General features: G+C 39.0%; 1 protein-coding gene across 2 annotated transcripts in view; it reads left to right on the top strand.

Moving 5' to 3' along the window:
- The window catches only part of LOC106084714 (45 kDa calcium-binding protein), a 114,784-nt gene that overhangs the window by 61,650 nt on the left and 36,931 nt on the right, over positions 1–16,203 (top strand). For both annotated transcript variants that reach the window (XM_013248600.2, XM_013248601.2), the window contains one exon: positions 6,985–8,122. In XM_013248600.2, coding sequence (XP_013104054.2) covers positions 7,590–8,122 — 533 coding nt within the window. In that variant the 5' untranslated portion in view covers positions 6,985–7,589. The remainder of the gene's footprint in view (positions 1–6,984; positions 8,123–16,203) is intronic.

The raw sequence follows: 16,203 nt of genomic DNA on the forward strand, positions 1-16,203 counted from the left end.
ACGCCGAAGAGAAGGACCTACAACATAAGTGAACTAAGGCTCTGGAATACTGGTTAAGTATGAGGCAGTCACTGAGCCCATGAGACTGTAGGAGAAGGGAAAGAGTATAGTGGAGAGATGGTAAGAGCTGGCATAATATTTTGGTATTTTCGAGTCCTAGGTTTCTTACCGTAGATGGTTCAGATTAAAACAAGTGTCGCAGAGGTACTGAGATTGGCACTGTTTTGTATTGACGGAACTCTGGCATTGCCTTCTGGTAGTCTATTATACAAGGATTGAGCGACACTAGAGGAGGAAAGAGGTTTAGGTGTCTATGGTCCGCAGAGTATATGGGTGTGGGTGAGTGGGAGACTCTGTTGCCATTGGCACTGTCTTATATTTAAAGGAACTCTGGCATTACCTTCTGACAGTTTATTATAAAGGGTGATTTTTTTGAGGTTAGGATTTTCATGCATTAGTATTTGACAGATCACGTGGGATTTCAGACATGGTGTCAAAGAGAAAGATGCTCAGTATGCTTTGACATTTCATCATGAATAGACTTACTAACGAGCAACGCTTGCAAATCATTGAATTTTATTACCAAAATTAGTGTTCGGTTCGAAATGTGTTCAAATTTTGACAAATTTTGTTCAGCGATGAGGCTCATTTCTGGTTGAATGGCTACGTAAATAAGCAAAATTTGCCGCATTTGGAGTGAAGAGCAACCAGAAGCCGTTCAAGAACTGCCCATGCATCCCGAAAAATGCACTGTTTGGTGTGGTTTGTACGCCGGTGGAATCATTGGACCGTATTTTTTCAAAGATGCTGTTGGACGCAACGTTACGGTGAATGAACACATTTCGAACCGAACACTGATTTTGGTAATAAAATTCAATGATTTGCAAGCGTTGCTCGTTAGTAAGTCTATTCATGATGAAATGTCAAAGCATACTGAGCATCTTTCTCTTTAACACCATGTCTGAAATCCCACGTGATCTGTCAAATACTAATGCATGAAAATCCTAACCTCAAAAAAATCACCCTTTACAAGGATTGAGCGACACAAGAGAAGGGAACAGATCTGGGTGTCTATGGATCCGGCTGTCGGTCATAACACAATTCTTCAGCAATAAATCTGGTAGATAGCAGAGTATATGGGTGTGGGTGAGTGGGAGACTCTGTTGCCATTGGCACTGTCTTGAATTGGCGGAACTCTGGCATTGCCTTCTGACAGTTTATTATACAAGGATTGAGCGACACAAGAGAAGAGAACATATCTGGGTGTCTATGGATCCGGCTGTCTGTCATAACACAATCTTTCAGCAAGAAATCTGGGATACAGCAGAGTGCTTGAGGTATTTCAAGTAAAATGTTAACGCGAGATCTACAGACAGTCATTTATTCATGGGGCCATAACAACCAAGAGGTTGAAGTGACAGACCGTTTTGTAGTGATGGGACAAAATTTGAGCCTTATCTGAGTATGGAAGAATTCGCAGCGATTAGGTTGTTGCTTTTTTATAGCAGTGTGTTGTACACTGAGGAGGCAGTCCTTGCCGATAAAGGACTTCAACGGGTAAATCCGGTACATACTTTGCCTCGATTTGGTGCTGGTCCATAGTGGGGAAAGGTAAAAAGAGGTGGCAACATGGCTGAAAGGGCTAGATGATTGCCATCAAAGCACCTGGTGAACGCAAAAACATATTGGCGTGTCGATGAACTCACATGTAGCGCTGTGATGCAGTGCAACTGTCGGGAAGAATATCTTATGGGAAAAACTGGATCGTAACACAACGAGGATGTACTAGCCTCGTTTTGTTAGCAAGAAGACCGTCTGACTTTTGTTATCATTACAAGGCATATAAAACTGTGGGTACACTAATACAGAGTAGGTGGAGCAAGTGACAGCGTGTATAAAACATGTCGGAAAGATGACAAAACGTTTAAGCATTTCCTAGCCGATGTCAGTCTAACAGATTTTGATACCCAGGTGAAGATCATGTGTAAAGAACCCCTTTTAATTCGGCGCAGCCTGTCAATGATAAGATGTGGTCTCTGCTCCTCTGCAATCCTGCATGAAGAGCGTGGGTTTTCTGATATAGACTTTTCGAATTTCGAGTTGTGACTGTAATCACCGCCAATGAAAGACGGTCTAAGGTTACAACAGAAAGGGTACTGGGAAGGTTTGGGCGATAACTTGCAGAGAAAAATTGCCAATGCGGAGGATCTTGCTTTACGCTTTAACGGCTAACTTACTCATGTGTGAACGTACAAGTGGGAGAAAATCGAAAAAAATAGTAAAAAATATGCCATGTGAGAACGGGTAGAGATATCACTTTGAAATTTCAAGGCCCTATGTTGTACGTTCGTCTTTTGGTAGGCCCCTAAAGATAGTCACCTCGGTATTTCGAAAAATATTTTAGGCTGACGAATCTTAATATTAAGTCCGAAGGGAAAGTATACTAAAACCACCCTTCCCGTAGGGAAAGTATACTAAAAGTACCCTTTCCGTAGGGAAAGTGTACCAAAAGTACCTTTTCCGAAGGGAAAGTGTACTAAAAGTACCTTTTCCGAAGGGAAAGTGTACTAAAAGTACCCTTTCCGAAGGAAAAGTGTACTCAAACTACCCTCTCCGAAGGGAGAGACCTACCATTCCCCAAGGAAAAGTGTACTAAAAGTAGACATCACGAAATGCAAGTGTACTAAAAGTAGACATTCCGAAAGAAGTTGTAACAAAAGAGCCCTCCCAAAGGGAATGTGTGCTAAAACCACCCTCTTGGGAGAGTGTGCTAAAAATACCCTTCCCAAAGGGGAAAGTTTACTAAAACTACCATTCCCGAAAGGAAAGTGTACTAAAATTACCCTTCTTCAAGGGAGAGGGTACTAAATCTACACTTCTTCAATCGAGAGTGTACTAAAAGTACCCCTCCCTAAGGGAGAGTGTACTAAAACTACCCTTTTCAAGGGCGAGTTTACTATAACTACCATTCTTCAAGGGAGAGTTTTCTAAACTAAACTTCTTCAAGAGAAAGTGTACTAAAACTAGTTTTACCCAAAGGAAAGAGTTCTAAAACTACTTTTATCCAAAGGGAGGTATGCTAAACCTGCTCTTCCCCGCGATAATCTATCCTTCCCAAAGACAAATAGTACTAAAAAAACTACTATTCCCGAAGGGAAGATTTACTAAAAGCAAACTTCCCGAAGGGAAGTGTACTAAAAGTTCCCTTTCTGAAATGAAAGTGTGCTGAAAGTACCCTTCCCGAGGGCAAAATCTACTAAAAGCCCCCCTCCCGGAGAAAAAGTGTACTAAAAGTACCCTTTCCGAAAGGAAATTGTTCTAAAAGTACCCTTCCCGAAGGAAAAATGTACTAAAACTACCAATCCCGAAGTGAAAGTATACTAAAAGTAGACATCCCGAAGGAAGAGTGTAACAAAATAGCCCTCCCAAAGAGAATGTGTGCTAAAACGACCCTTCATCCACGGAGAGTGTACCAAAACTACATTTCTTCATGGAAGAGTGTATTCAAAATACCCTTCTTCAAGAGAGACTGCACTAAAACTATCCTTCTTTAAGAAGAGTGTACTCAAACTACCCTTCTTCCATGGATAGTGTACTAAAATTACCTTTCCTCAAGGGAGAATGTACCAAAACTACAATTCTTCTAGGGAGAGTGTATTAAAACTACCCTTCCCAAAGGGAGAGTGCACTAAAATTACCCTTTTTCTACTAAAACTACCCTTCTTCAAGGGCGAGTGCACTAAAACAACCCATATTCAACGGAGAGTGTACTAAAATTACCCTTATTCAAGTGAGGATGTACTAAAACTACCCTTCTTCAAGGGAGAGGTCTTTAAACTAAACTTCTTCAAGGGAAAGTACACTAAAACTACTTTTACGTAAGGTAAAGTGTACTTGGAGGCCACCGTAGCGCAGAGGTTAGCATGTCCGCCTTTGACGCTGAATGCGTGGGTTCGAATCCTGGCGAGATCATCAGAAAAAATTTTCAGCGATGGTTTTTCCTCTCCTAATGCTGGCAACATTTGTGAGGTACTATGCCATGTAATAACTTCTCTCCCAAGAGGTGTCGCCCTGCGGCACTCCGTTCGGACTCGGCTATAAAAAGAAGGTCCCTTGGCATTGAGCTTAAAACTTGAATCGGACTGCACCCATTGGTAAGTCAAAAGTTTGGCCCTGTTCCTTAGCGGAATGTTCAAGGGAAAAATTTGCAAAGCGTACTAAAACTACATTTACCCAAAGAAAGGTGTACTAAACTATACTTTTCAAAGAGAGAACCAAAACCACACTTCCCGAAGGGCAAGTATACTAAAAGCACCCTTTCCGAAGGGAAAGTGTACTGAAAGTACCCTTTCCGAAGGGAAGGTGTGCTGACAGCTCCACCCCGAAGGAAAATTGTACTAAAAGTAGCCTTCCTGAAGGGCAATAGTACCAAAAGTGGACATGCCGAAGGGAGGGTGTACTAAAATAGCCTTCCCTCTTCCTCCTTTCTTCAAGGGAGAGTGTACTTAACCTACCTCTCCTCAGGGGAAAGCATACCAAAACTACCCTTCTTTAAGGGAGAGTGTACTTAAACAACCGTTCTTCCAGGGAGAGTGTACTAAATTTACCCTTCTTCAAGATAAGTTTACTAAAACTTCTTTTACCAAGGGTGTTAAAATTACCCTTCCCCGAGGTGAAGTTTGTTAACACTACCCTTCCTTAAGGGAATGTGTAGTAAAAGTTCCCTTTCCAAAGGGAAAGTTTATTAATAGTACCCTTCCCAACGGCAATGCGTTCTAAAAGTACCCTTTCCGAAAGGAAAGTTTACTTAAGGTACCCTTCCCAAATTGAAAGTGTTCTAAAACTACCGTTCTTCAAGGGAGAGTGTACTAAGAGTACACTTCTCCAAAATAGAGTTTATTAAACTAACCTTCTTCAAAGGAGAGTGTACTAAAACAACTTTTACCCAAGGGAAAGTGTACTAAAACTATTTTTACCCAGGGGAAAGTGTGCTTAGACTACCCTTCTTCAAGGTAAAGTGTGCTAAAACTAAGCTTTCTTGAGGCAAAGTTAAGGAAGGAAGGGTAATAAAAATAAACATCCCGAAGGAAGAGGTTAACAAAACAGCCTTTCCAAAGGGAAAGTGTGCTAAAACCATCCTTCTTCTTGGAAGAGTGTACTAAAAGTACCCATCTTCAAGGGAAAGTGTACTAAAACAAAACTTCTTCAAGGGAAAGCGTACTAAAACTGCCGTTCTTCAAGGTAGAATGGAATAAAACTACCCTTCTAAAGAGGGAATGTACTAAAACCGCCCTTCTTCATGGGAGAGTGTACTTAAACGACCGTCCCTAAGGGGGAGTATACTAAAACTACCCTTCTTCAACGGAGAGTTACTAAATCTATCCTTCTTCATGAGAGAGTGTATTTAAACTATCCTTCTTCATAGGAGAGTATACTTAAACTACCCTTCCTCAGGAGAGAGTTCACTAAAAATACCATTATTCAATGGAGAGTGTACTGAAACAATCGTTTTTTAAGGGGAGTGTACTAAATTTACCCTTTTTGAAGGTAAGTGCACTAAACTTACCCTTCTTCAAGGGAGAGTGTACTGAAACTACCGTTCTTTAAACTTACCCTTCTTCAGGGGAGAATGTACTAAAACTACCCAAATGGAGAGTGTACTAAAACTACTTTTACCCAAGCGAAAATGTACTTAAACTAAGTTTACCTAAAGGAGAGTGTATTAAAACTACTTTTACCCAAGGGACAGCGTACTAAAACTATTTTTACACAGAGGAGTGTTGTCTAAAACTACCATTCCCCTAGGTAAAGTGTACTAAAAGTACCCCTCCCGAATGGAAAGTGTACTAAAACTTCCCTTCCCCAAGGGAAAGTGTATTAAAACTTCCTTTCCCGAAGGGAAAGTGTACTAAAACTTCCCTTCCCAAAGGGAAATTCTACTAAACCTACCCTTTTTCAACGTAGAGTGTAGCTCAGGATGGCTTATATTCGAGAGCCCTATTCAATACCTTTGACACCATGGAAAAAAATAAACCTTTTGTAAGCTACACTTACCCAAGGGAAAGTGTACTAAAACTGCACTTTTCTAAGGAAAAGTGTACTAAAAAACTACCCTTTTCCAAGGAAAGTGTATTAAACTACCTTTCCACAGGGGAAATTTTACTATTGGGTTGCCCAAAAAGTAATTGCGGATTTTTTAAAAGAAAGTAAATGCATTTTGAATAAAATTAAATGAACATTAATCAAATATACTTTTTTTAAACTTTTTTTCTAAAGCAAGCTAAAAGTAACAGCTGATAACTGACAGAAGAAAGAATACAATTACAGAGTCACAAGCTGTGAAAAAATTTGTCAACGCCGACTATATGAAAAATCCGCAATTACTTTTTGGGCAACCCAATAGATTTTCCGTATGTGCCTCATATCTTTAGCCTCTTTGTCCCAAGATTCGTCAGAATTTGGTCCACCGTATTAGGTCAGATAACGAAGTTAGTTTATCTGTCATACTATCCAAGGGGGTATAAAAATAAGGCGAAATTGACTTTGAAAACAAAATGGTTTAATCCCCTTATGCGAAACTTTCCCACAACTAGTCAAATGAGAAAGCTGGCCATTTAGATAAATTTAATATTTGAATTTGGCACCAATAATCCTTGCGTGGTGAGCCAATCTATTTACCATAGGGTCAGTCAGCATTAAGAAAATTACTTAGTCACAACATTGGGCGCCTACAATTCTATAGAAAACTTTTTCGCCACTAATCCCAGCACAATATTATAATCTCAACTTTATTGCCACTAGTAGTCGATTGGGAGCCAACATATTAAAAGTTCATTAAAGATGAAAACAAACCAAAATACTGTCCACTAATTATTCAAACCTTTTTGTTTGGTAGTCACGCGTTGGGCGCCAGAAAGCCTTAATGACTAAGTATGTCCATTTCTATTACCAGCTAATCAAAGTTGCAAACTTTTTGGTTTTCAGATTACGGCATGGGACCAATTAAAGCTTGCTGCCATCACTTTTCTCTCAGAAGCCAATTACAATAAAATAGTTGGGTGCCAGAATTTCAGCAAAAGGAAAAAAAACCGAGAATGCTGCTATAACAACAGCCAAAGCAATAGATGCCAAATAGTATCACAATCGACATTGCCAAGGACATAGCAATAAAACGACCCTACGAAAAAGTTCAGAGCCAGCAGCTGAACACCAATTAGCTGGAAAAAAACACACACACACACACAAAACATAGAGCCAACTAATTCTGGCAATTTGTCTGCCCCAGAGATTTGGACATTTCGTAGGGTGGAAAAAAGGAGCAGCAGCAGCAAATCAAAGCCAAAACTAAAAACCATTCAAAATACTAACTGTGACTAACATCATCGACCATCAAGCCACCTGTCCCAGACTAATTGACAAACAGGCATAGGCAAGGGGGCATTACAACACACACCGTAATTGCCTGAAATTTTCCAAAAATTGCTCTTATCAACTGAAGCAGCAATTAGCCTACAAATAAGGTGACATTGAACTCCCGGTGGCAATTATTGATGAGATAGATTATACTTCACAATCATCCACTTGCCAACATGTCGCTCATAAATAAGTTAAGCAAAAAAATGCGTTGGCTTCGTTGGTCAACGGTTTTTGCCATTTTATTTTACATGTTCTTCATTGGTGTGATATTGCATTCGACCACCTACAAGTTGCAACATTCATTGAAAAACAATAACAACAACGAACATCAGCACAATCAACACCTGCCGCAGGAGTATCATAGTTATCAGCCATCATCAAGCCATAATAACAGAGGCAACAGAGGAGGAGGTGCAGGCGACGACGATGCATTCGCTTTTCATTACAACCTCATGTTGTCGGAAGCTCAGCAGGCAGCCGGAAGTAGTGCTCTAACAGATACGGTATCCAAGAGTGCTGTGATGCCAGCAGCATCACAACCATCATCCTCGTTAACCTCCTCTGTATTGTCGTCCTCATCGTCATCGTCATCGCAAACCGCTAAGCGGGAGAAAAGCAAAGTTTCATCAGCATCATCGCCGGAAACTGTGATATTGGTTGCAAGTTCCGCTAATGAGAAACACATTTTAGAGAAGGCTTTTAAAAGGTAAGTCACTTAAACTAGATAAAAGTTTTCAGGCACTTACACTCTATGGTATGATGGTTAAGCTACGATAAAGGGATCAAGATGATATCAAAGTTAAATTACAGATAATATGATAAAATGGAAAATGGATGGGTAAAGTTTTGAGAAGCATTTAAATTAAGAAAATCAAGAGTGAAAATAAACAGTTAAAATTCGGGGAAAATAGGTTTCGTCTGGGCTGAAACTTATGAAACTAAAAATATGTACATTGTTTGAGGGAGTGTTTTCTAGGGAAACACTTCAGATGCTAAAATCCTAAAAAAGGAAAGTGTGCTAAAACTTTCCTTCTGAAAGGGAAAGTGTACTAAAACCTTTTGAAAGAGAAAATTTACTACAACTTTTCTTCCCAAACTGAAAGTGTACTAAAACTGCCCTCTATCCTCGGGAAGCAAATTAAGAGTATCCTACCTAAAGAAAAAATTAACTAAAAGTATCCCATCCGAAGAAAAAGTGTACTAAAAGTATCCTACCCGAAAAGAAAGTGTATTGAAAGTATCCTTCCCGACGAGACAGTGTACTAAAACTACCCTTCCCGGAGAGGGCATACTAAAACTTCCCTTCCCGTATAGAAATGTACTAAAACAACATTCTCGAAGAGAAAGTGTACTAAAACTATTCTTCCTGAATTGAAAGTGTACTAAAACTACCCTCTATCTTCGGGAAACATGCTGAAAGTATCCAACCCGAAGAAAAAGTGTACTAAAGGTATCCTACCCGAAAAAAAAAGTTTATTAAAAGTATCCTACCCGAAGAGGAAATGTACTAAAGCAACATTCCCAAAGAAAAAGTGATATAAACCTACTCTTACCAAAGAGAGAGTGTCCTAAAACTACCCTTCATAAATAGAAAATCTACTAAAAATATCCTTCCTAAGTTGAGAATATACTATAGCTCCCGTTACTCAAAGAAAAATGTACTAATTCTACCCTTCCCCCGGGGGAAAGTGCACTAAAGCGATCTTTCCGGAAGGAAAGTGTACGAAAACTACTTTTACACAAGGAAAAGTGTACTAAAAATAATTTTACGTATGGGAAAGTGTACTAAAAATAATTTTACCCAAGGGAAAGTATACATAAACGGCTTTTGACCAAGGGAAAGAGTACCAAAAATTGTCCTTCCTGAAAGTAAAGTGAACTAAAACCACCCTTTCCGAAGGGAAAGTGTTCCAAAAGTACCCTTCCCGAAGGAAAAGTATATTAAAATTGCCCTTTGTGAATGGACGTGTACTAAAAGTGGCCTTCCCGAAGGGAATGTGTCCGAAAGTTATGCTTACTAAAGGTAGAGTGTACTAAAACTACTCTCCTTCGAAGGAGAGTGTATTAAAACTACCATTCTTTAAGGGAGAGTATACTAAAACTACCCTTCTTCAAGGGACAGTGTGCTAAAAGTATCCTTCTTCAAGGGAGAGTGCATTTAAACTACCCCTCTTCAAAGGAGAGTGTATTAAAGCTAGCCTTCATCGAAGGACAGTGCTCCTAAACTACCCTTCTTCAAGGGAGAGTGTACTTAAACTACCCTTCTTCAAGGGAGAGTGTACTAAAACTAGCCCTCATCAAGGGAGAGTGCTCCTAAACTACCCTTCTTCAAGGGAGAGTGTACTTAAACTACCCTTCTTCAAGGGAGAGTGTAATAAAACTACCCTTGCTCAAGGGAAAATGCATTAAAACTACCATTTTTCAAAGGAGATTGTGCAGAAAATACCCTCCTTCAAGGCAAAGTTTACTAAAACTACCCTCCTGCAATGGAGAGTGTACTAAAAGTACTTTCTTGAAGGGAAAGTGTATTAAAACAATCGTTCTTCAAGGGAGAGCGTTCTAAAACTACCCTTCTTCAGAGGAGAGTGTTCTAAAACTATCCTTCTTCAAGAGAGAGTTTATTAAAACTTTCCTTCTTCAAGGGAGAGTGTACTAAGACTACCCTCCTTCAAGAGAGAGTGTATTAAATGTACCCTTCTTGAGGGAGAGTGTACTAAAACCACCCGGGGAAAGTGTGCTAAAATTAGCCTTCTTCAAGGGTGAGTGTACTAAAACTAGCCTTCTTCAAGGGAGAGTGTTCCTAAACTACCCTTCTTCAAGGGAGAGTGTACTAAAACTATTCTTCTTCAAGGGAGAGTGTACTAAAACTACCATTCTTCAAGGGAGAATGTATTTAAACTACCCTCCTTCAAGGAGAGAATGTACTAAAGCTTCCCTTCTTCAAAGGAGAGTGTACTAAAAGTACCCTTCTTCAAGGAAGAGTGTATTAAAAGTTCATTTCTGCAAGGGAGAATATATTTCAACTAAACTTCTTCAAGGGAAAGTGTACTAAAAGTACCCTTCTTCAAGGAAGAGTGTACTAAAACTAACCTTATTCAAGAGAGAGTGTACTAAAAATAGCCGTTCTTCAATTGGGGTGTACTAAAACTACCCTTCTTCAAGGGAGAGCGTTCTAAAACTATCCTTCATCAAGGGATAGTGTACTAAAACTAAACTCTCTTCAAGGGAGAGTTTATTAAATCTTTCCTACTTCGGGGGAGAGTGTACTAAGACTACCCTCCCACAAGGGAGAGTGTATTAAATCTACCCTTCTTCAAGGGAGAGTGTACTAAAACCATCCGTTCTTCAGGGGAAAGTGTGCTAAAACCAGCCTTCTTTAAGGGAGAGTGTACTAAAACTAGCCTTCTTCAAGGGAGAGTGTTCCTAAACTACCCTACTTCAAGGGAGAGTGTACTAAAACTATCCTTCTTCCAGGGAGAGTGTACTAAAACTACCATTCTTCAAGGGAGAATGTATTTAAATTAGTCTCCTTCAAGGAGAGAATGTACTTAAGCTACCCTTCTTCAAAGGAGAGTGTACTAAAAGTACTCTTCTTCAAGGAAGGGTGTATTAAAAGTACACTTCTGCAAGGGAGAATGTATTTCAACCAAACTTCTTCAAGGGAGAGTGTACTAAAAGTACGCCTCTTCAAGGGAGAGTGCATTTAAACTAATCTTCTTCAATTGAGACTACACTAAAACCTCCCTTCTTCAAGGGAGAGCGTACTAAAACTACCCTTCTTCAAGGGAGAGTGTACCAAAAATAGCCGTTCTTCAATTGGGGTGTACTAAAACTACCCTTCTTCAAGGGAGAGTGTACTAAAACTACTCTTCTTCAAGGGAGAGTATACTAAAGCTGCTCTTCTTCAAGGGAGAGTGTGCTTAAACTACCCTCTTTAAGGGAGAGTGTACCAACCCTACCATTCTTCAGGTTGGGTGTAGTAAAACTGACCTTCTTCAAGAGAGAGAGACAATGTGTGTATTACAACTATACCTTCAAGGGAAAGTGTACTAAAACTACCCTTTGCTATGGGAGAGTGTTCTAAAAAAACTACCCATCCCAAAGGGAAAGTGTACCAAAATTAACCTTCCACAAGGTAGAGTGTGCTAAAACTACTCTTTCTCAGGATACAGTGTACTTGAACTGTCTTTTCCCAAGGGAGAGAGAGAGTACCTAACTACCCTTCCTCAATGTAGAATGGAGCAAAACTGATGTCTGATATCTTTCGAGAAGGAGAATGGGAGGCCTACGCCGCATCTTTGCGGTTTTTTTAACATATCACGTCGCGGTCAAGCTGACGGGCTTGGCATAACCCCAGAATTACTCATCTTGTACCAGGAGTAAAAAGTTCTGTGTTTTCAGGGAGATTGTTTTGGATGGGGTAGAGCTGTACGGGATAGGGACAGATGTAAGTAATGGCCCCGGTACCCTCGATACCAGGGCCATTACTTACCTCTGGACCCAGAAGTATTGAGATAAGCTCAAGTATGGTATGCTTGATGTTGGGGCTTTGCTTCTAAGGCCTAAGATTGAGCAACGAAGATTTCCCTAAGGCTGAGGGTGTCATGTACCAAACGTTCCTTAATCCTTAAGTAATCCTCTGTTCTGGCATGGATATGCAATGTGGCGGCATGCTATATGATGCGTAAAGGATTATATACCAGTGGAGTCCTTCCTTCTATAAAGACGTATGAGTTTGAATTGGATGGGACAGGAGTCTTCATTGAATTCCTTGGAATCAAGGGATCATACAGGCTTCTGTCATATAGAAGATGCAAAGAGCATCTACGAATGATTAGCTGTCAGGCTTTGCAGGGTTCCAAATCATCAAAGGAGAGTACGGGCTGACCAGGAGATTGATAGCTGATTGGCGCAGATCGTACGACATTATTGGTATCCAGTAACCAAGCGTTATTCAATAGACCTGCCAGCGTACCCATAGAAGGGTACATTTCTCACTTTTTGAAATGTACACCTATGAGGGCGTTATATCAAGCTATTGATTGATTCGTTTATGGTTTTGAAAAAGTCTATTAAAAATCCCCACACCAAATTTCAGCGAAATAGTATAAAAAAGTTGAAAAAGGAACAAACTTTTGTGATGGTTTCTGCATCAAGGTTTATGCTAATCTATTTGCCCCGAAAATCTCAAAAATTCTCACTTGAACCAGAGAAAGGGAATTTACATCCTTTTTATCTTATCTTTTCTTTTCTGTTTCTTGTCACCTTATCAGCATTCGTTAACATTTTATGCATTGCGCTGCAATTGTGATATCCTGTAATCGAGGGTTTTTTCTAGCCTATCAAAAACCAAGGATTATTGTGCACAGTTCCAATGCCTAAATACCTTTTCCTCTTTCCCCTTTGACATCCCCATGTTATCCATTTATTGGTAATGCACTTTTGTAACATCATTGTACTCCTGGTGTCGTTACAAGGTTCACAGGACGTGTTAATTTCATTTCAAAATTTTATTTACGACCTGTCATTGCAATTTGCACTCAACCCAACAACCAGCTAGTCTTTGATTTACATCCCATTTTAGGCTTCATAATGTGGTGCTTGGCATTTCGCTTTTGTACGTTGTTCCACCTGCCTCTTTGTCCTCCGCCCTGTGTTAACTATGAAAATGTAGAACACTGGCAATCAGTTATATCTATCTACCTACCCCCTGAGGTGTCAGCAGGTTCGTGTCATTTCATTCTTTCGATGGTAATCAAGTATTCCAATCTGACAGTGGATTCGCAATTGCATTCATCGTTGCAATGCCTTCTGCTGTTGTAGTTGGATACTGGATGGGTTGTCACAGTCATGTTATCATCAACATCAGGGTTGCCAAAATCAATGGTATCAATGGTATCATTCGGTCATAAATGTCATATTTGAATTATGGACTTGATTCAAATATGACATTGAAATGTAGAGTGTGGCCAAATGGTATTGGGTACTAAATTTCGTACAAAAAGGGTATCAAAAACATGTATCCCATCAGGAATGCTTAAAAATTATGGACTATGTGGTCTACATTTGCCTATGACATTGAATATTTAAGGGCAGCCTAATGGTACTTAGTACTGAATTTCGTGCAAAATGGTACCAAAAAAAGTACGTCTTCAAAAATGATTCTCAATAATGGATTATTCGAAAAATCAGTTATTGAATACCTGAAAATGGAAACCCCGGCCATCCACATCAGCATCAACACCCCAAAATGGTACCAAAAAAGTACCCCATTTGAAAAATTTAAAAATTATGGTGTATTTTGAAATATGAGATAAAATTTGTACTGTGGCCAAATGGCCTTGGTACTAAGGTTCGTGCAAACAGTACCAAAATAAGTTCCCAATCAGAAGTGATGGAAAAGTATAGGCTATACTGGTATACTGAAATTTGAGTGTGGCCAAATATTAATTGGTACTAAATGTCGTACCAAATTGTACCAAAGGAATGACCCATCAGAAATTCTTAAATATTATCGTCCAAATTCGTAAATTAAGGGACAGGGATACTCCTTTTATATGCCGAGTCCGAACGGCGTGTCGCATAGCGACACCACTTGGTAGAGAGGTTTTAACATGGCAGAAGACCTTACAAATGTAGCCAGCATTAGTAAGTGGATAACCACCGATGAAAATTTTATTGATATTCACGTTGGGATTTGAACCCAGGTGTTCGGCGTCATATATTTAGAATATGGCCAAATTGTACTTGGTACGAAATTAAGTGCAAAATGGAAGCAAAGAAGTACTGTTACTGAGTATCGTACCTACCCAAAAAAAGAACCCCATCAGAAATGCTTGAAAAAGTTAGACTATATCATCTAAATTCGAATATGATATTGAAATTTTGAGTATAGCCCAATGGTATTTGGTATAAAATTACGTTCAAAATGGTACCAAAAAACGTATCCCATTAGATGTGATTTGAAAATCATAGACTGTCGCGTCTAAATGAAAATATGATATTAAAATGTCGAAAAAATTGGTACGAAATTCGGTACAGAATTGTACCAAAAAAAGTACCACGACAGAAATTCTTGAAAATAATAGTTCGTCATCAGAAATACTTAAAAATTATTGTCCAAATTAAAAAATGACATTGAAATAGAGGGTATGGTAAAGTGGTACTTAGTACCGAATTTCGTACAAAATGATTACAAAAAAAGTACCCCCTCGAAAATGCTTGAAATTGATAGACTATTTCGTCTTGATTAAAAAAAGAGACTGAAATTCTGGGTGTGACCAAATGGTACTTGGTGCTGAATTACTTACAAAATGGTACCAAAAACCGTACCCCATCAGAAAAGCTAGAAAACGATAGTAACTCATCAGAAATACTCAAAAGCGATCGTCAAAATTTAAATATGACATAAACATTTGGAGTATGGCAAAAAATACTTGGTGCTGAAATACTTACAAAATGGTACCAAAGTACGGTTTTTGGTACCATCAGAAAAGCTTGAAAATGATAGTAACTCATCAAAAATATTTAAAAGCGATCGTCAAAATTCAAATAGGACAAATTTAGCACCAATAATACTTGGTGCAAAATTTCGTACAAAATCGTACCAAAAAAAGTACCCCATGAGAAATGCTTAAAAAAAATGATATCCCTTAATAAGAGCTTAAAAATTAAGGTCTAAATTGGAAAATCAATTTTAATAACAAAGTATGGCTAAGTGGTACTTGGTACCAATTTTCGTACAAAATGGCAACAAAAAATGTACACCATCAGAAATGCTGGGAAGGTATAGTTTTTTGGTATAAATTCAACAATGGTATTGAAATTATGTGAGTGACCAAATGGTAAGTGGTACTGAAATTCGTACTAAATGGTACCAAAAAAAAAAAGAACCTCATAAAAAGTGCTTACGAAGTATAGCCTATTCAAATAATCCGTTCTTGAACACCTTAGTGCAGGTTGGGTTAACTCCTGGGTTGGAGAAAAGGCGAAAACATCTGAAAAAAATGTTCAGTGGTGGTTTAACCCCTCCTAATGCTGGCAACATTTGTGAGGTACGTTGCCCCCAAAGAGGTGTTGCCTAGTTATGCGAGAAGTTTGGAATGTTAATGGGCAAATTTGCATTAAAACGGTAACACTGAACATCGTCATCATCATCAGTATCATCACCTCGGTACACAATTGTACCAAAATGAGTACCCCATTAGAAATTCAGGAAAATAGTAGATTTTCATCAGAAATATTTAAAAATCATAGTCTAAGTTCAACAAATACATTGAAATTTAGAGTATGGCCAAATTGTACTTGGTACCAAATTTCGTACAAAATGGTCCAAAAAAAAAATTCCTCATCAAAAATGATTAAAAATTAAACCTGTTCAAATAATCAGTTTTTGAACACCTAACGCCACCTTAACTTGGAGGTTTGTGTATCCACCTATGACTCTGAACGCCTGGGTTCGAATCCTGGCGAGAACATCAGCAAAAATTTTTCAGTTGTGGTTATCTCCTCATAATTCTGGCGACCCTTGTGAGGAACTTTGTCATGTTAAAACTTCTCCCCAACGAGGTGTTGCAATGCGGCACGCCGTTCGTACTCGGTTAAGAAAAGGGAGGCCCCAACAATCATTCATATGCAAGAAGCTTGTCCCTGTTCCGTAATGGAATGTTTCTATTAAAGAAACATTTCTATTAAACGGCAACACTGAACATCATCATCATCAGTATCATCACCTCTACTATCATGGAAATGGTGTACTATGTAGCTCTGTGTAGTTGTGATGTGCAA

Source organism: Stomoxys calcitrans, chromosome 2 (assembly GCF_963082655.1).
Source record: "Stomoxys calcitrans chromosome 2, idStoCalc2.1, whole genome shotgun sequence".
NCBI classification, from domain to species: domain Eukaryota; kingdom Metazoa; phylum Arthropoda; class Insecta; order Diptera; family Muscidae; genus Stomoxys; species Stomoxys calcitrans.